The following is a 20,008-nucleotide window of genomic DNA, read 5'->3' on the forward strand; positions in this document are numbered from 1 at the left end:
GTTTGAGGCACTTCCTGCTTCCTCTCTTCACATGGTTCTTACAGACTCTAGTGTCCACTTCTTCAATAACAATAGAAGCAGACCCATGTATAGTGAAGCAGTGAGGTTGTGGTTTTGACGTACCAATGACTGTTTAAAGGTTGTGTCTTGAGTCAGCACAGTTTTTTAGTTTTTCAACTCTTTATTATGGCGATATGATTCCTATGTAAGAATTATTACTTAAAAGAATGTCAGAAAACTAGACTGCCACTGAAGAAAAAAGCAAAGTCCAAGGATGACAGAGAGGTTGACATTAGACTGGTTTTGTTTCGGTGTTGGTTCATCACAGTGCTTGTGCGTCTCTGAGGCGGCAGGATTAATGTTTGCTCCACTGGCAGATGTTCCCTCCCCGCGGGCCGCGTGGCAGCAGGAAGTGTCACCACAGCAGCCTCAGTTGCACTGCTGACGCCAACAGTTGGCTGATCTGAGAGCCTTTCCCTCCTTACCACCTTTCCTTCACTTCTCTGCTCCCTTGGTCTCCTCGGTCTCACCGTACTTAATCTTTCGCGTATTGCTCGCTCGCACAGTTGGCGCCGCGCTCTCAGGGATAATTACTGAACAAGTGCTGGCTGAAACAGTTGGAGAGGAAATGTATTACAAATCATCTCTCAAGGTGAAAAAAAAAAATGAGAAGCTTGTATAGTTGTTCCTCTTCAGACAGGATTTATGTAACTTTTTGGAGAATAACGCCTCATCGGTACAACGAATGACTTCACAAAACTTCGGTTTCTGATGAGGCGTAGGCAGCGCTCGTACACCTTCTCCAGTGACAGTCTGCGTCTGAAATGACACATTTTCCGTCGCTGTGGAAAAACAGCAGTTCGTTGGCAGAAGGCATCAGGATTCTTCATGCAGTGCCCTCATTGACTCCCACAACAGCTGTGGCCCATCCATTTGAGAGGTGGTGGTGGGGGTGGGGGGATTAGATAACAAATTGATCAATGAGCGCACGGCTTCGGTGGCCACACACCACAGGCTACACCCCGTCATAAATCCAAGCATGCCTCTGAAGCGATCGACAGCACATCAGTCATGTGTCGGATTCCCGATTCACCCTCCTTCCTTCCGTCTCCTTTTTCCTGCTCCTCCAAACATCAGAGTTTTTTCCCCCCCATCTGCTAGCTTCCACTTAGCATTAGCACCTCGACTGTCACCGGTTAAGACTCTAATGGAAGCGTGTCGGTCTGAGAGCCCGTTATTGGGATGCCGCTGTCAATTGAGCGTTCCAGACGCTCATTAAGTTGACGGGGAAGTTTTCGGGAGACCTGTGACAGATGTTTGAGCTTAGAGGATGAGTGGCACCTTGGCGTGCTTCAGCTCAGCTAATGCGATAATGTTTGCCCTTGGACTTTTAGTGGCACAAATCAGACACGAGCTGGCAACGAGATCTTTATTGAATGATCACTAAAATGTTACCTCTCTTTCTCCTGGGTGTTTGCAAAGATGGAGAAGTAGGTATTTGCTATCCAGCTGGATTTATTATTATTATTAATTGTATTTATTTTTTACATTTTTCACTTAAAAATAAAAACATCGTCTGGAAATGACTGTACTTTTTAAAGAATTGTCTCTGTATAAGATAAGAAAAATAAAAGACGAGTATTGAATTTTTACTTCCAACCATCTGCCTGTATGTTCATCCATCTAAATGACTAAATGAAGTCATTATTTGTTTTGAAGAAAGAAATCTTCTTTTAAAGAAAATACAACATTTGAAAGAGAAACCCAAGGAGAGCTGTTGACAAGAGTTTCGCTCTCAAAAATATTGTCAAGCCAAGACGTGACACGTTAGCATCTCCTAACAAAGATGTCTGAATACTGGATTTAAATATAAAGGTGCTTCAAAATAGAAGTAATTCAACTAGATGTGCACACCTATGCACATCTTTTGTTTGTTTTTTGGTGTAAAAGTCACATTTGCTGTGTTTGAGTTTCCAAACTCTCCTTGTTAATTTACCAAATGCTAACTGAGTTTTCTTATGGATTTTTGGTTGACATTCCATCGCTCCACCTTAAATGAAAAAGAAAAAAAAGAGCTGGTACACAAAGCAATCATTCTTCATACCTCTGAAGGACACAGTCTTTGTTGTAGATTTCAATTCTTTTTCATGTTATATCATTATCAGCAAGACTTTCTCATCTAACCACCTGCAGCAAAACAAAACTTTGGATTGAACATAGAAGAATTTTCTTGGAAAAGAACACTGTGTCATGCACTAATTATATTATTATGTTGAATACAATTCAGCAATTCTAATTCCAAGTCAGTGTTATTGCAATCCATTGCCCATACTGTTTTTTTGTTGTTGTTGTTGTTGTTTTTTTAGGTAGATATAGTCTGATTAGGCACATTGATATGGAGCAGCTTAATGAGGCTGGTCTCGAGCCGTGGATGTTTTTGTGTGAAGTCTTTCAGATTGACCTGAAAAATCCCAGCCATCTTTCATTCGGACTACAAAGAGTCGGAATGAAATGGCTGCGTTCAAAATGTTTTAAAGGTAAATGAGAGAGAAGCGACGGATCCATAATTAGACAGGTTTAACAAAGCTGTACTTTGTGTGAGATGACTCATTAATTTTCACTCATGCCTGTGACGACAATGTGCCTTTGGCAACTTAGGGATCCTGCTTCAGATTCTTTGAGCGTCCTAACCAAAAAAAAAGGAGCACTTCACATGCCCTGCCCTAATTGACTTTAAAAGAGAAGCATCCTGATAACTATGATGCAGATCCATGGTGGTGTTTCAATGTCTGAGTAGTCCATAATTTACACTCTGGAGGCATTTTGGCCCAGTCTTTTCTACAGAATTGTTGTAATTCAGTCACATTGGAGGATTTCCAGCATGACTGACCCTTCTTTTTTTTTTTTTTTAAGAGGTTTGTCATTTAAATTTGACTCAAGTCCGGGGTTTTGACTAGGCCACTTCAAGATCTTTACTTGCTACCAAGTGATTTTAGTGAGTTCTAATCCCAAAGGGTGAAATGCAACATAGTTCAATATGAAATCTAGGAATTTATTTGAAAATTTGCACGTAAACTTGTGCTGCCAACTTTAAAAAAAAAAAAAAAATTAAAAAAAAGCTTTTTAAATCACTTCCTTTATTCATTTTCATACAAGCTGGTCAGAACATCTCTGTTTTTTAGGGTATGTTGTTTTGTTTATTTATTTTGCTCAGTTTGGTTTCCAGTCTGTCGCGCTGAGAACACTAGATGTGTTTGAAGAAAGTACCCATTAATAAAATACTTCCAGCTTGTGAGCGTTGAAGGTTATTGAGGCTGATAAAGTGCTCCTCAAAGTCGAGGCAGATTACCTTCACAGGCTCCGTCACCGCAAACACTAATTTAAAAGGAGAAAAAAAAGAGAAAAATTCTACTTTTCCGTTCTGCACGTGTTTTTCAAATGTATTTGGAAAGCCTTTCCCCCCGTCTGGCTTCTTCATAGTTTTCCAAGTGATCCATTGTATTTAAAATGTGTTTCCTTGACTTTCACAATCTCTCTTTCCCTTTTTCTGCCACCCTCTTCTTCTCCCCCTCGCCTTTTTTTTTTTTTTCTTGCTGCTGCTATGGTCTATCGCGCTGTACTCTCTCATGCCATCCACTGTTCTGTCTCCCTCGCAGTCTGCTCCCCACTGTCCGCCGCCTCCCGCCTCTTCTCTGGCTGGTTGGTTGATTCATTGTATTGTCTGCTCGCTGCAGGTATACCCTGGGAAGAAAACCCCTGCTGTGGACCAGCTATGCGTGGGCGTGCCTGCTGCAGAGGTGAGCCAGATGCTGCCGAATTACACAAGCAACTTCTCAACTGTAAAGTTTGTGTGATATTTGTCAACCAGGAAGACTTTTTTTTTTTTTTTTTTTGCCACAGTGAAAACTAGAAGTTTACATACACAGAAAAAAGTGGACAATTTTTTTTTTTTCTCACTCCCTGCATCTAAATCAGACCAAACTTACCTTGTTGTAGATTAGTTAGAATTACCTCAATAATAAAAGACAGACTATGTCTGAGATGTATTTGTTTATTTATTATTGTCTTGAAAATTGGGAGTTTACATGACCTCAGTATTTGGGAGTATTGCTTTTAAACTGTTTTATGTTTTCAATCAACCAAGTTTATTTGCGTAGCACTTTTCAGCAATAAGGCAGTTTAAAACTCACTAGGGTTGGGATTTGTTTGAATTACAACGATTCTAGTTCCTCATTTCGATTCCAGGTCTTAATGATTCTTGATTTCGGTTCTATTTAGACACCGTGTCAAAAAAGTTCACAGGGTTTAAATGAGCTGGATAACCAGCTGGCTCTGGATAAAATAGTCTCAACTTGTGAATTCATTTTAATTCTGAGCTTTTTATCTTTTATTAGCTTCACCATGAATTTTTTCACTACCACTCCTAACTAGTTTATAAGTATCACGCGTATGTACTTGAATATAAATGTTCAGAATCTTCTTTATATAGGTCCACTTTTGCAAGAGCGCCTTATATTTTAAAGCTGATGAAAACACATTTACAGCAGGATTCACATTAACCGAATATTTTCCATCTTTTATGGGTTTTTTTTTTTGTTGTGTTTTTCTTTTCTTTTTTTTTTTACGGTGACAGTCATCCGTCATTTTGACAGATTACACACACCTGACCACTTGGTGCAGACATGTGGACATTTTCAACTTTACACATGGAGAACATCACAGATGTAACTAAATCGATCAATCAAAAAAAGTCCCACATCTCTGACCGAGACACTGAAACACCTGAAGTCAATGCATCTTGCTATCCACGAGCTGACAGCGCGTTGACGACTCGTGGAGGCTTTGCAGCGCGTCTGCAGCGCGTCTGCAGCGCGTCTGCAGCTGAACCACTGTGGGATTCTCCTCCCGCTCAGGGGAGCGTTTGTGAGATCAGGAAAAAACCCTCATTCAGAGAGTCCGGGTGACTTCCGATCACTTTAATTGGAAAAAAAAAATGGTCCCTGATATCACTGCACAGAAACATCTGCTTGGTGTCATCACAAGCAACTTACATGCAGAAAATCAAACAAAAAAACAAACAACTTTTTAAACCCATTCCAGGTTAGGAGCTAGTGCAGTACAAAATCATAAATGGGTGAACAGAGTAAGTCTGTTCAGTGCTATGCTGGCAATCAGAGCCTGTAGGAAGGAGCCTCGGTGCGGCGCGTGAGATTTCTATAACTCTACTCCATTAACTCAGAGGTTTTTAAACATATTGGTCGTGTTCCTCTTCTTTGCACAACTTTTTCTTGCTGCAAATGTTGCAGTGAGCCAACTCGTCATTTATTTTATTAAATGTAGCCACACTCTATATTCCTGCTGCACACCGTCCAGGTGTGGCTCAGCACAAACTTCCAGCTGAGTCTTAATTCGTTGAAATGCAACAAATTCTTCCGTTGGCAGACTGGGAATCAAAACTACAAACTGAGATTTAAAAATTAAACAACATGACTACGTATGTATAATGTCAACTACATATTTTTACTAATTTCTTTATTTTAAACAAAACATTGCGATTGTATAATCAAGCCACGCTGGACAAAAATACAGGTGATATAAACGGTATAAAGGCCAAAATCAATGTGATATTGGTTGAGTAATTGTAAATGTCTGACCACAGCTTCCGTTTTTTTTTTAAATCAGTAGATTTTGTCTCATTCTTTCCTCCAACCGAGTCCACACAAAATGTTCTCTGAACTCAGCTTAATGAAGGCAGCAAAGCAATCCATCTCCATCACTTATGGCATTATAGTACTGTTTAGTATAAGTGTTCAAAAATAAACACACACAGACTACACGGTACCAAGCAGCGAAGGCGTGTGGACCGAATTTAATATCGCAACCTTGTAAATTACAACTGGATAACAAATCTGGTTAAATGCAATCATTTCATAGCATGCGATACCTTACACACGGCTTAAAAAGCTGCTCTGCACACACATCTAAACACAGTGTGAAAAGCTGACAGTCATCGGGGCTCAGAGGGCTTCCCCGCTGGTGCCCATCGTCGCTGCCGGTGTTTACTCGGAGCCCAGTGTAAATGCCAGAGGAATATTGGGATTCGTGGGGCTCTGCTGATCACACGCCACACTTCCATGCATTATTTACATCAAGCTTAGCCCCGCTCGACGCCTTCATTGGGGCGCGGGTCACAAACAAGCAGGGATCAATGGAAGACAGGAATCAAATATTTATGCCAAAGCCTGAATACCTAAGACCGAGGAGGGGGGGAAGGAGGGGGGGTCACATGACCACAAATAGAGGGGTCGGCAGGAACAACTTCCTTTCATGCCGAAGCCGTAGAATCAGTAGCGTCGGGAGAGAAAAAAAATAAAGATTGAGGAGGCCGTTTGTTTGTTGCAGTGTGAAGAGGCACGTAGAGACTCGGGGAATAGCCAGACTCTCACGGTGTTTGTTGATTTACTGCCTGTTTTGTTTGTGCACACAATAAGTCAATTTGTTATTCTGTAACCCACCGAACCCGCTCTCGCAGACACCGCAACGTCCAGCTTCAATTATCTGCCTCGGAAAGACGTTCGCATTTCTCCGCACATTCGCCTCATTGTATTTGCTAATGATCACAGAGTGTTACGAGTGCAATCGAGAATGTTGCCCTGTCAGTCCTCCGATGAGACTCGCGCTGTTTTCCTAACGGACGACCCCTCTGCTCCAGTGTTTCGGCCTGCTGGGGATCAACGGCGCTGGGAAAACCACGACATTCAAGATGCTGACGGGAGACATCCCAGTCTCCAGCGGAGAGGCCTTTCTAAACGGATACAGGTGAGGCCCTGTGTCCCACGAGTGCACAGAGTAACTTATCTCAATTAGCCACCCAAGATAGCTGCTCAGGTGGGGACAGAGCTCTATTTTTTTTTCTTCTTCTTCTTCTTCTTCCCCTGTCTCAACATCTCTTTTTTTTTTTGCATGCCAGTCTCCAACTTTTATATTTTTGCTTTTTCTACCTTCAGTGGGTTCTGTTGTGAGGGTTCCTGGAAATGTCAGGGACAGTATGTGATTTGATTTTAATTTATTTTCTTGCAGAGTAGTAGGCAATGATTGTATCTCCAGACTGTAGTGTCCGTTTCATCCATCCATCCATCTGTCTTTCCCCTTCTTTCCTTCCTTCCTGCCTTTCCATTTTTCCTATGTTTCTTCTAGCCTTCTTTCAGTTTGCCTTTCAGTTGCTTCAAGCTTTACTTCCACACTTTGGTTATTTCTTTTCTCCATGTCTCCTGTGTTTGCTATTTCATTTTTCAGTTTTTTTTTCCTTTCTTCATCCCTTCCATCTCACCTATCTCCCCTTCCTTCCTTCTTCTGTTCTTTGTTTCCCCCTGCTTTCTCTTTCTTTATTCTCTCTACCAGCGTATTTTTCTTCGAAATCCCATTTTAAACCCTGCCAGTGTTGTGTTATAAGTTTTCTATGAACGTTTGTATTCGTACACAGCGAGGCAGGACAAAAATCTCTGGAAGCCCGAGTTACGGGAATGTGTGGGAATTTGAAATATATGTTTCTACTTTGTCTCCTCACCAACATATTCGGAACACTGTGATCTTTCTTGCAAATATATCATTCCTTTTGACCTGTACCTGCTTCAGTTTTTTATTGTTGCATGTGTCTACAAAATCAACCACAAAGAATGGTTGTACATGTAATATGAAAAAATAAAACACCTTGACAACAGCGAAACAGGAACCCAGAACGCCTTTACGAGAAAGTAGGCTTTTGCCGTCTCGTATTTTTTAGGAACAAACAAGCTCTGTTCCTTCACCTCCTTCGGCAAGCATCTCCACGCCCGGCTGAGGGGAGTGCGCACGCAGCGGAGCGCCGGTTGCTCTAGATGTTCGCTCATATATCTGATAATTGACTTTGTGTTCGATGCGGGAGCAAAGTCGTATGCAGCGGGGGCCTTACACGGCTCCGGTAATGTTGATTAATGTGGGTGATAGTGATCAAAGAAAAATCTCTGGGACCTTTAGGGGAATCAGCTGAAAAGAGGGAAAACAGATGTGAGCAGGCAACACCCACTCTTATGTTTTCATCTCATTATGCTCGCTTTCTGCGCCCCGGCAAGAAGAACGATCAGCAGAGGAGGAAAGGCAACAGTTTCCTAAATGGATGCTTCTGCTCTCGCAGCAGTTCTCTCTCTTCTCTGTAATTTCAAGAATATCTGTCCCTACCTGTATTGACTTCCTTTTCTGCGTGGCATCTGGTTAGTGTTAAAAAAAAAAAAAAAGGAAACCATGTGGGTGTCGGCTCATTTGCTATCTTTTGTTCTAATAGACCAAGAGGAAATTAGAAAATTAGTGAATCATTACTTCATTTGTGGTTGTGTTGGATGTTTACGTCATTGACTTTTTGTGCGATCTCTCAATTGCTAGGGTGTAAACTTTGTCCATGGAAGAAATAAATCCAAACACAGGAGTACTTTCTAGGCAAAAGAAAAATGGAGTACTTAGTCACACGGTCCTTGAAATAATCAAAAGAACCAAATGTTATTTGTACATTTCTAAAAACGCAGATGTACATAATGGATGAAGAATTAAGTAAAGGAATATTTTTTTAAAAATACCAGTTAAACTTACTTTTTAGTTTTGCACAAATAAACTTGTTGCAAAGAAAATTACAGTGCATGTATATTTTCAGTCTTTTGTGGAGGAATTGTGTCTTTTTATATGGATTATGTGTTGCTTTTGTCTAAACTCAATGTCCTGAGTAATGTTTAAAATCATTTTCCTGAACGATTTTAAACACCGCTTGTTTGTTCCTAAAAGTAAGAGACGGCAAAAGCCTCCTTTCTCGCAAAAGCGTTCTGGGTTCTTGTTTCGCTGTTGTCAAGGTGTTTCATTTTTTCATATTACATGTACAACCATTTTTTGTGGTTGATTTTGTAGACAAATGCCAAAAAAATAAAAAACTGAAGCAGGTACAGGTCAAAAGGAATGATGATATGATGATAGACTTATACTTTTGTTATATAACCCAGCCGCCCGTTAAGTTAAAAAGCAACTCCACTGAGTGACTGCCAAAGGCAAAGTTTGACTGCAGGAATACTGATGTATTAATAAAGCGATTCTCAGGTCGGTCTTTGTATCAACTTCTACCTTCACTGAGAATAGTCAATTATTGTTTGGAGGGCTGAGGATTTCCATTCTAATGATTTCAGAGTGCTTGAACGAATTTCTTTGTTGTTTTTGTTTGTAGCTTTTGTCTATTCACTCTGCAATTGAAGCCACCCTTTACTCTAGCCATAAAAATAAAAAGCAGGGAAAAAAATGAAAAGGTAATTATTCATTCAATTGTTAAGTTGTCTTGGCTGATTCAAGAACATTCTTCATTCTGTACTATGGATAAGAAATGTTTCCTGATCATTTTAAACATGCTGATGAGAGTTTGGTGTTTGAATATTGTGGCGTGAGGATGTCAAGATGTTGAGGGTACCATACAGTAGACTCGCTTGTAGGTTATCTGTGACTAACACGCACTGCTGCCTACGACCTTATCATTGGATAATATAAAGCAGAACTAGCAACTATGGCTTCATGCGAAGGCTACAGCGCTATAACCCCCAATCCCATCAAGCAGCTGCTACAAACGATCTATTATCTCCAGGCCAAATAAATAGAATACAAAGCTCAAGCCCCTTGCACATGGTCCTGGGTTACTCATGAAGTAGGGCTATCAGGAGGAGGGAAATGTTTTATGCGAAACCTGTATTTTTGGTGCTACAGTGATCGAAATAATAAAAAACATTTTGGAATATGATTGCATGATTCCTGATGAGTTGAGGAAAATACCAATTGTGTTTCCTTCTGCATAATACGGCTGTACCTAATGGCAGAGGTGTAGAAACCACTCAATGAACAAATGGTCACGTTGGTGCTGCAGACCACAGAAACAAAGTTGTACACTGATGGTCCAGTAGGACTTTCACTGCTTTTTCTTACCTTTGGCTGAAACATTTCCCACCTCTATGGAAAATTCTTTTAACTACATAACTGGATTTTCACTGTGACATTTAAGTACCTATGGAACGTCCTGTTAGGAGGTTTGTTGCTTAATTATGGCCAGCAAATGTAATTTGACACATTTAAAACACAGCTCACCTGCAGATGGGCGCCTGAGGCGTTGCTAAATTTGCATCATCTAATGGGCTCTTTGGCAGCTGAAGTATGCTTTTATTCTTCATGAATGTGAAGTGAAAAGCTTTGTGCTGTGATTGTGGGGATTTGTGTGTACATTGGGGTACAAAAAGAAAAACTTGAAGGAACATAAAATGACCTTTATGTTGATTGAGGCACAGTAGATTAGCTTAGATGTGTCACTGATTAAACGTTTTTAGAAAATCAAATTGACTGTTAACCATGAATAAATAGTGATTTTTGCTGAGAAAATTCATTGCTTAATGTCTCTTTTTGGGCATTAAGCAATGGAAGCTAAAATAATTTAAAGGTCTCCGATAGACGTTTACCAGAAGTTTTAACAAATGTGGAAAATGCTGTATGTAGCTATCTAAATACCTCTCCATGCCTTCTATTCCCATCTGGTTATAAGGCAACACTGATTTCCGATCCATGCTGCAATATTGATTCGTCTGCAGGGATTCATTAAGCAAAGTTAGGCTTTAAACGGCATTCGTCAAATTCTATCAGGCAGAAGACTGGCAAACACTCCTCAGCAAAAAAATCACAAGAAGAAATGTTTTTATTCCAACTCAACTTTTTGGTGTAGAGTCCTTTCATGAAGCTGATGTTGAGAAATACTTAACCGCTTTGTGTTAGAACCAGATGCAGACCATTACTTACACTTACCACAAACCTTTATCACAACAAGACCAAAACACAGAATTAGATCCCTGAAGCTTTAAGTTTTATTCAATTCTTTATGGGATTTATCCATTTGACCATTCCTTTTGAAAAATACCCATTAAAAAAAAAATCTCCCAATGTTATCTTTAAGAAACAAAGCAGCTTGGTAGAGATGAAAGAAAACCCACTTCACCGCTTTATGCCTCGGAGTGATAAAGGCAGCTTGTGTGTGGAGGTTGTTTTTTTTTGTTTTTTTTACCCAATTTGTTTCAGACATAGTGACATTTAGTTGTAGGTACGTGCAGAGTATGAAACATTTCATTCTGTGGCTTTTACTGGGCTATCTCTGTTTTCTTGTGTTTCTTATCAAGTCATTGTGAATATTTGACAAGTCTCTCAGAAATGTTTGCTTTTTCAGCTCTTGAACTCTTCTCCTTCTCCAAAGGTTTTGTCATACCATTCTATAATTAAGTTATTTCAAAAAACTATTGGCAATCGTACTAAAAACACTTTGTTTTGTTTTTGTGGGTTTTTTCCCAGCATACGGACAGAAATGAGACATGTTCACCAGAACATGGGCTACTGTCCCCAGTTCGACGCCATTGATGACCTTTTGACTGGACAAGAGCATCTGGAGTTTTATGCTCGGCTAAGAGGGGTACCAGAAAACGAGGTTGCCATGGTAATTGACGTTTTATTTTCCACCTTCCAATGGATTGAGGCGACGTTGGGCTGCAAAGCTAATGCGGACGCAGTAAAATGCTTTCTTTTTACCAGGTGGCTTAGGGTGTGTTCTCCGCTGCATGTCAGCAAGAATACATGTTTAGAAACAAACATGCAGAAGCTAGAGATAACCTGGATGCAAGAAGCCATGCATAATGAAATATGGCCCGTGGAACAAAAGCAGCAGCTGTGGGTTATGGCTCTACATTATTCACAGTGCCCAGTGGTGTGGCATGCCTTAGGCAGCCTGGCTCCTCTTCTCTCACACCAACTGCCTGCAGGAGAAAAAAAAAATAAATCAAAAGAGGAAGGAGGCCAGCAGTGACCACAGACTCAGAGCCAGGACTTTGATGTCTTAGCTGCAGTGCAAAGGGACCCCGTCCTGCAAGCAGTACTCCAAATGTTGCACCAATCCATTGTGATGTTATTTGAAGGAGAAAAAAAAATTCTGCCAAACAAATTCCTTCTAATTCCTTCTCATATTTTACTTGTCCAAAACAAAACCCTCACACATTTAGAGTTTTGGGATAATTACAACTTTCAGATAAAGTACTGCAGTAAATCATTCATTTTTAGATTATTATGTCCTTATTCCTCCTACACAAGCGGAAGTGGGAAGTGAGCAGCAGCCACTGGTCAAACATCATCAGCAAGCATCTATGCTATATAAGATGATGGTTGGCAGTATAATACTGTCTGATGTTTATATTTACTTATCCTGGGCGTAGATGTGCTTAGTTTTATACTCATGAACATTTATTTAAAGATTGGAATTGTGCAAAACAGAAACTTTCTTAGTTCTAGAAATAAAAATTGATTGAGCAATTTTGAATGAATTGTTTTGTGGTACCTTTTGTCAACGGCCAAAATTATACATTCTAGCTCAAATATCATAAACGCTCCAAAAAGCGTTTGGTAAAAGTTGCTCTGCGGGTTACACTTAGATATTGACGAAGAACTTTGTGCATATCTATTTGGAAATTTGACCAGTTTTTCAGTAGCTTCCACATACACATAAACCTTTGGGCCTTTGCCAAAGCATTTTTCATTTAATTTGAAAAAAACATTGGCTCTGAGATATGAGCTTTTACCGAATAATAACACCTCATTTACCTAAGCATTTACAGACTACCTTGTTTGTAAAAGCTACATCCTAACTTCATGTAATGATTAATGTTTGACAATGTTTACTTTACCGAAACTTCACTCCGCAGCCTGCGATTAACGTCTCACTGTGACGCCTGTCAACATATTCAAACGTGAAAACCGCAGAGCTCAGTGTTTGCCGGATAACCGAGACCAAATGTCATCCACGACGATCTCATGAGTTCATTCCTGGGTTTACAAACAGCCATTTTGAATCCATAACGGCAGCTGTGTCTTTCTCCCTCTCTTGAAAGGTGGCCGAGTGGGGGATTCAGAAGCTGGGGCTGATCAAGTACGCCAACAAGTCAGCAGGAACCTACAGCGGCGGGAACAAGCGTAAACTTTCCACAGCGATGGCCCTGATCGGATGTCCGCCAGTGGTTTTCTTGGTGAGATCGAGCTTCGTTATTATGCTCTACACAGTGAAATGAATTATGCCGCTGTTTCATAACCGAGTGGTACTTTTCTGTCAATATTTGTTCATCGAAGGTGTTTAGAGTGAAGTAGATCATTTATTTTTGTCTCCGTGCGCTCAGAGATTGTATCGAGGAGATGGAAATAGCTTTGGAATATGAAGCAAGGTCTAAGAGGTGGGGGGGGAAACAAGATATGGATCGAAGCTGCAAATCCTCATTAAATTTCCCAAAGGAGCACAAGTGTGTATGCCTTGGGAGAAGAGTGGTCACACACACTCTCACGTTTGAACCAAGCCTTGGTTCTGAGAGTGAAGAGAGGTTAAGATAAAAGAAATGTCACCTTAATATAGTTGGTAAATAATTACCTTCAGGTTTAATATTCTTAGGACTACTGCATAGCGTTGCTTTTTCGATCTCTGAAGATCTCAGTAAGACTTTTGAGAAACCGGCAATGAGAACAGTCAGTGATGCAGGTGCTATTTGAGGCCTTTTCTACACATTATAACACAATACCTGACCGTGCCAGTATCCCGTCTGCTGAAAATAGCAAAGAGGGTAGGTGGAAAAGAAAAAACAAAAAAGAATCCTAGTGTATCTGAAAGTTATGTGCTTAAGAAACTGAAAAGATTTGAAACGAGTTCATCATCACTTGCAGTTATTCAAAGTTGTACATGTGGTTTTGAACCAAAAGGTAAAAAAGCATCAAAGTTTCCGGTCTTCCAACGTTGTCAGACCCCTGCAAACCCCTCATCCCTGGCGCAATAGAGAAATTACCCATGATGCCTAACCATAACCTTAATCATGGACTACACTGAATGAAGGTTTCAGGGTAAAATGAAAAGTACCACCTCTATTCTAGTACATTTTCTCGAGTTGAATTTCCGCACAGATTTTCTTTTCTTTTGTCTTTTTACCCTGGTGGATGTAAAAAAAAAAAAAAAGGGGGGGGAGAGGTCAAAAATAACTCAAATTTTACTCCGGTTCCTGGAAATTGTCCTTGCAGTGGAAACCCACCTTTAGTTTTCTTTTGTTTTGTTTTTTAATTATATTTGAGCTATTTATATTTCAGAGCTGAGTGGTTTAGCAAACAACATAATTATCTGAAAATGGTCAAATACTAGCGGTCACCAAATGAGTATGAAAGCAGGGGAAAAACACTGAAAGACCTTCAAAAAGCCTTGATAATCATCAAGACCACTCTAAAGGATTGCAGAAACGTCTGTCTTTGGAAGCAGATTTTGAAGAAAGAAGGTATGAGAGACTGTTTTATATTTGTATAAATGTTTATGTAGGAAACGGTTCTGCTTTTCTTCCATAAAGAAACATTAAAAGCAAGGATTAGATTAGACACATCTTGTGCTTTTTTTCTTGGAGTAATTTACTTGATTTGATTTACTTGGAAATGTATATACATATATTTTTTTAGGTGTTATCATATGCCATAAACGGCCCGTGACTAAAATAACCATCCGGATCCACATTCAAGTCTAAATTGTCATGAAATGATAGCCATCTATGTTCTGCCGAAGGCCATTTCGGATCACGTTTTCATGCAAGCCTCTCCCGCTACCAAGCACACAAAGCAAACTGTAACCATATACCTCCTCGTAAGTAATAAAGAGAAACTCCAAATGTGCCAAACGCGTGATTTCCTGTGAGCTCGGGTAGCAATATGACATCTGTTTGGTTCGCTGAATTACTCACCATTTCCTCCTCTCGCACTCTAATGTATGCATAAGCAGTTCATAAGTTTATGCTTCCAATAACTTCAGCGCGGTAAAGAAAAATAATCCACAATAAATTACATGTAATAGGATAATCTTTACAGCTTTGGCGGGATCAAATTGTGCACACCGTTCCAAACTGCCTTATTTAGTCCCTGCAGCCAAGTTAGCCTTCACTTTAAAGCTGAGGGGATAATGTGGCATCTGTGTCTGTGTCAATTTAAGCATTGTGTGGTAGCCCAGGGAGCCCAGTCAGCCTTGAGGCAGCATCACATAGGTTTTTTTTTTTTTTTTTGCGTTGGGCAGCCTGACCAAACCCGTGGGATTTGTAGGATTCGGTTTCTGAGGGAAGTCTGGAATGAAACCAGTCAGTCTGAGGACTGTCACTCTAATCGTGTGTGAACAGACAGGCCCTGAGGAAAAAGAGAAACAGCAGTGGCACTCTGTGTGTCTCCGCGTTGAGTTGTGCTGAGCTGAGCCTGCCTGGGCTTCAGCCTGCGTCCTCGTTATGTGCGCGCGGGGGTTGTGGTCAGAAAGTGATCCCCATGCGCTGCATGTCTGCGGGCTTCTAAATGTCTCTTTTTGTTTCTTATTAATTGTGTTACGTGCCCGTGGAACAGCTGCAGAGCACCTTGGCAGATACGGGACTTCACTGAACAGATGGCGCTCCAATGTTCCAAAAAATATTCCCAATTACAGATCTAAAAGACATTTGATTGCCCTTCGTTGCATCGTTTTTGTTTTGTTTTCAAAGCCCACCTACAGTGCTTTGTAAAAAAGAAAAAAAAAGCTATCCATACTCTTTGAGTATTGTGACATATTTTCATATTTACAACCAAATGGCGTTTTTCGGGGATCTTATGTGAACGGTTGCATCCAAACTTTTTGCTATGCAGGCCAAATTTGGCAAGTTGAAAATATTGTAAGATACAAAAATTCACTTTTTTTAATTGAAGATGATAAAATTGTTTTATTGTGAGTTTTTTTAATATATATTACATACCAGATAACTGAAAAGTAGAACAAAAATATGATTTGAAAAAGTCAGTTTCCTTAAATATTTACATACATAAACATTTCCTTTTTTAAAAATATATATGTTTTATGTCTATTATCAGCTTTAACAAGCAGATATGTGCCAACCTTTCACTGAAAAAAAACTATTTAGACATGTTTACTAAATGTATGTGTCAAAGTCTTCCTTGGAGTAAACATCTGCTTGATGATGTTTCTGATCCTATTTACAATATATATTTTTAAAAATACATCATTAAGACATAAATTATTCACCTAATATTTTCCATGTTAAGAAGATTTTTCAGTTAAAAGCTTCTCCTTTAGCTTCTGGTTTGGTCAAATCTGTTTCATTCTCGAATTGATGTAGTAAACATTCCAACTTTGTTCAGCACATATAAATGTGAAGCGAAATGAAAATGGTACATTGACTAAAATAATATTTTATTAAAGTGGGGATTTCATTTTTAGCCCCCTTTATTCTGATACCTCTAAATAAAATGCTATTTGCAAGGAGAAGTGGGAAAAATGTCCGTCTCTAAATGTGCAAGACTGATTCTCTCCTTGCACTGTTTGCACTGTAGGTTTGTTATTTTTGGTAAAGTATAATTTAAAAAACAAAAACACATTTAAACTTGCTGTTATAATGCAACAGCATGTAAAAGGAAGCTCAAGGGTTTTTGCTTTGCAAGGCACTGAATTTCTATCTCAGGTGGTGATGAACAGCTCCACACTGCAGTTTTTCTTCCTAAACAATGTGATGATTTCAAAAGAAAATGAAAGCAGATTTTTTTTTTTTTTTTTTTTTTTATTTACCGCAGGATGAGCCAACCACCGGGATGGACCCCAAAGCCAGACGCTTCCTTTGGGACTGCATCCTGAGTGTCATCAAAGAGGGACGCTCAGTCATTCTCACATCGCACAGGTGGGACCCCACTCGTCTCATCGATCCCCCTTTGATGCGCTCACCCAGTCAAAAATATTTAGACTCTCCTCCGGGGCAGAAAAGTGCGGAAAACATGTTTTCTGTAAGCGAATGGGAGCCATAAATATTGTAATTATAATTGATTGAAGTCCCCGTTTCGTCGAGAGGTATTGTTTCCAGAGTGGCAGTTAATATTGCCTGCCAGAAACACACTGGCTGCTATAAAGCTTTCATGAAGCGTGAGGGCATATCGACTGACTGCAGCTTTTTTTTTTTTTTTTTTTTGCCTTCTTTGAAAAGGGGGAAACTGTCAATATCAGTTCTAGAGTCTTTTCATTACCCAAGACTTCCTGAAGCAAACTTAAGTTCCCAAACTTTTGTTTCCTCCCGTTGAGGAAAAAATAAGCAGGGAAATGTAATTGTTTGCTTACTTCATCACTCATTTTAACATTCCCCGAACCGAAGCATTTGTTCCCCCCGGCTCAGTTTCATTCAGAATAGATTCTCCTCATTACACTGGCTCCTTTGATGGAGGAATAAAAAGCGTTTGTTGTTGTCGCAGGCAATGTGGCAGAGCTGCGTCCAATTGTCCATGTCATGACCAGGTGGTTCTGTTTTGTTAGGTGGCAAATTCATCGGGTTTTACAAACTCATAATACTAATTGTGCCGTACTTCAGAAGGCTGTCGGAGGTTTCGCTTCGGCTACTTTTGGCTCAAGCTATGGCTCAACAATAAAAAATATTTAAAAAAAAATAAAAAAAAGATAATAGATAATAGGGCTGCAGATGGCACTCTGTACTCAACCTAATTACCATATTTGTCCTCCATTTAAGGTGTCAGAACGGATGAGTAAAACACTCAGACCAAAAGCTTTTACTTAGAGAGAAGTGAGCTCTGAAAGTCCGTATGAAGGTTAAAAAGTCGCAGAAGCGTCGCTGTTTTCTCTTAGGGTCCCATTGTTTTAAAAGAAAAACACACTTGGTCAAAAGCTTACTTTTTCTATTACCTTCCCTCTTGTATCTTCCGACAGCATGGAGGAGTGCGAAGCGCTGTGCACTCGCATGGCCATCATGGTAAATGGCCGCTTCAAATGCCTCGGAAGCATCCAGCATCTGAAAAACAGGTGAGGACTCTCAATTTGTCTCCGAATATGAAACTGGTGTTAAAAGAGCGTACCACAATTTTAAATATCAACTAAAACTTTTTCAACTAAAGTGAAAGAAAACTCCACAGCTAAACTCTCTTCTTCAAACAGACCTCGACAGATGTTGCACTTGCTTTTTCGTGTTTTTATGCGACATTTTCAAAAGCCACCATTTAATACCGCAAAGAGGCCAGTCCATTACCTCGGGTACAGTCGGCTGACGTTATTGCCGCTCCTTTTGTTTGAGCTTGTGAGAGGAATGACGTTCAACCGGCAGGCACACACACACACACACACACACACACATGCGGGAACAAAATTCCTGACAGGATTACGCGGTGGCAATCGCTGGGTGGAGAGTCGGATCAATACACCTGAGACGAGGGGGTGGAGCGGACCATTTGTCAAGTTGTGCAGGGGATTAGGGGAAACGTGTGGAGCAGCACGAAGGGGGCGGCAGCGTCAAGGGTATTTCCCATCAAGAGCGTTAATGTCACATGAATAACTGCGGTTTTTAGATCACTGCAAAGGAGAGAAACAATTGCCGCTCTTTCGGAAGGGCTATTAAAAGATGGGGAGAGTTGAGGTGAAGGACTAAAGTGGGAGGGTTTGAACTAATCAGTCCCTCCCAGATGTTAGGGTAGCAGGCAAATTCTCCGTCAATTACGTCCTGAACGTAAGGGCACGAGCAGAGTGGTGTAAATAATTTATGAAGTAAGCGGGAGTTATCAGATAGGTAGGAGCAACGCGAGACAATGTGGGGACAGGGAGGTGAACACATGTCCCACTTCACTCCGCTTGCTGTTAGGTAAAAAGGGAATCTCACTTCACAAGACAAGCATGTGAGGGGGGGGGAACCAGATAAGAGCTGCGTCTACATAGATTTTCGCTGCGCTTATTTTAGATCTCACACGGACAATTTACACGCCGCAGAAATACTATCGCTCAGCTCTCGCTGTGCAGTGAATAATTTCTAATTAAGCTTCCCTATCTCCACAGCGCTCAGTGTAATTAATGTTTCATGAGGTGTGAGACCCTGTTAATGACTGAAAAGGCAATTAAGCAATGTCTTCTCTGTTTTCTTTCCTTGTCACTATCTTTCCACGTTTGTGCTGTGCCACATCATCCACACACTCACACGCGCGCGCATACTGTTGAAATTTGCACACACACACAAAAACAAAATTGTCACACAAAGAGCCTCTTGAACCTTTCCACTTTTGGTCATGTTATACCCACAAGCGTCAAAGTGTCTCATCGGGATTTGATGATAGACCGACACAAAGCAGAACATAACTGTGAAGTGAATGGAGAAGTTTGCACGCTCTTTTTGTTTGTCGTTTTACGAATACAAACCAAGTCTTTTGGGCAGTGGCGCAACTGCACATTATTCAGGTGGATGCGAAAACATAAAAGGAAGGAACGTCAGTGTAGAAAACATACGCTCGCTTCCCCAACCCCCCCTCCCGAGGCGAGGATACGTTAAGGGTGAAACTCGCGCTAGATTTATCTCATTATGTGCGTGAGGTGAAGGAGCGTGAGGGCGCGGTGAAGTGTATGCGAAGGTATCATTGGGGCGCCGCCCCCTCCAGACGGGGTTTTGGCGCCCCCTCTGGTGCTGCGTCCCTATGCATTGCATGCGCTGCATACCCACTTTTTGCGCCACTGCTTTCGGGGCATGTTTCTAGCAGTTTTGCACCTCTACTAAGATCAGTTTATCCCATCCTAACACATCTGTTGCCAGACGTTGGTCACATCAGACCAGAGGGAAACGATTCTCCAGGTCTTCATTTTCAAGTTCAGAACCGATAAACTGTTCAGAATCAGTGACTTAGCAATCAGCATTGGCAAATGAGGAGAGAACTGACTAGCGTTAGTCAGCCCACAAAGTCCAACCCTCAGCAGAGCAACTTATTTTACATGTTTACTGTGGTGTAGCAATGGGCAAATGGGAAGACTTATAGTTTTTCTTTTCCAAAAAACAACTTTCTCTACCATTAGGACCATGGAGCACATAACAAAGGGTTCAGCAAGTTCACCCACCAGAAAAATGGATCTCTGGAAATCATC

At 40.6% G+C, this 20,008-nt stretch overlaps 1 protein-coding gene and 1 long non-coding RNA gene across 2 annotated transcripts in view; one reads left to right on the forward strand and one right to left on the reverse strand.

The window, feature by feature from the left end:
* Positions 1–20,008, forward strand: part of LOC103146371 (ATP-binding cassette sub-family A member 1) — a 209,605-nt gene that overhangs the window by 174,290 nt on the left and 15,307 nt on the right. The window contains exons 44-49 of the mRNA XM_016677511.1: positions 3,735–3,797; positions 6,713–6,819; positions 11,386–11,527; positions 12,969–13,103; positions 16,690–16,793; positions 17,825–17,917. Coding sequence (XP_016532997.1) covers positions 3,735–3,797; positions 6,713–6,819; positions 11,386–11,527; positions 12,969–13,103; positions 16,690–16,793; positions 17,825–17,917 — 644 coding nt within the window. The remainder of the gene's footprint in view (positions 1–3,734; positions 3,798–6,712; positions 6,820–11,385; positions 11,528–12,968; positions 13,104–16,689; positions 16,794–17,824; positions 17,918–20,008) is intronic.
* LOC107837603 (uncharacterized) lies at positions 14,983–19,809 on the reverse strand. Its single transcript, XR_001663644.1, has 3 exons — positions 19,671–19,809; positions 16,422–16,426; positions 14,983–14,997 (listed from the first exon to the last, which is right to left on the reverse strand). It is a non-coding gene; the product is annotated as an uncharacterized LOC107837603 (long non-coding RNA).

The sequence above is a fragment of the Poecilia formosa genome, unplaced genomic scaffold, assembly GCF_000485575.1.
Source record: "Poecilia formosa unplaced genomic scaffold, Poecilia_formosa-5.1.2 Scaffold157, whole genome shotgun sequence".
NCBI classification, from domain to species: Eukaryota; Metazoa; Chordata; class Actinopteri; order Cyprinodontiformes; family Poeciliidae; genus Poecilia; species Poecilia formosa.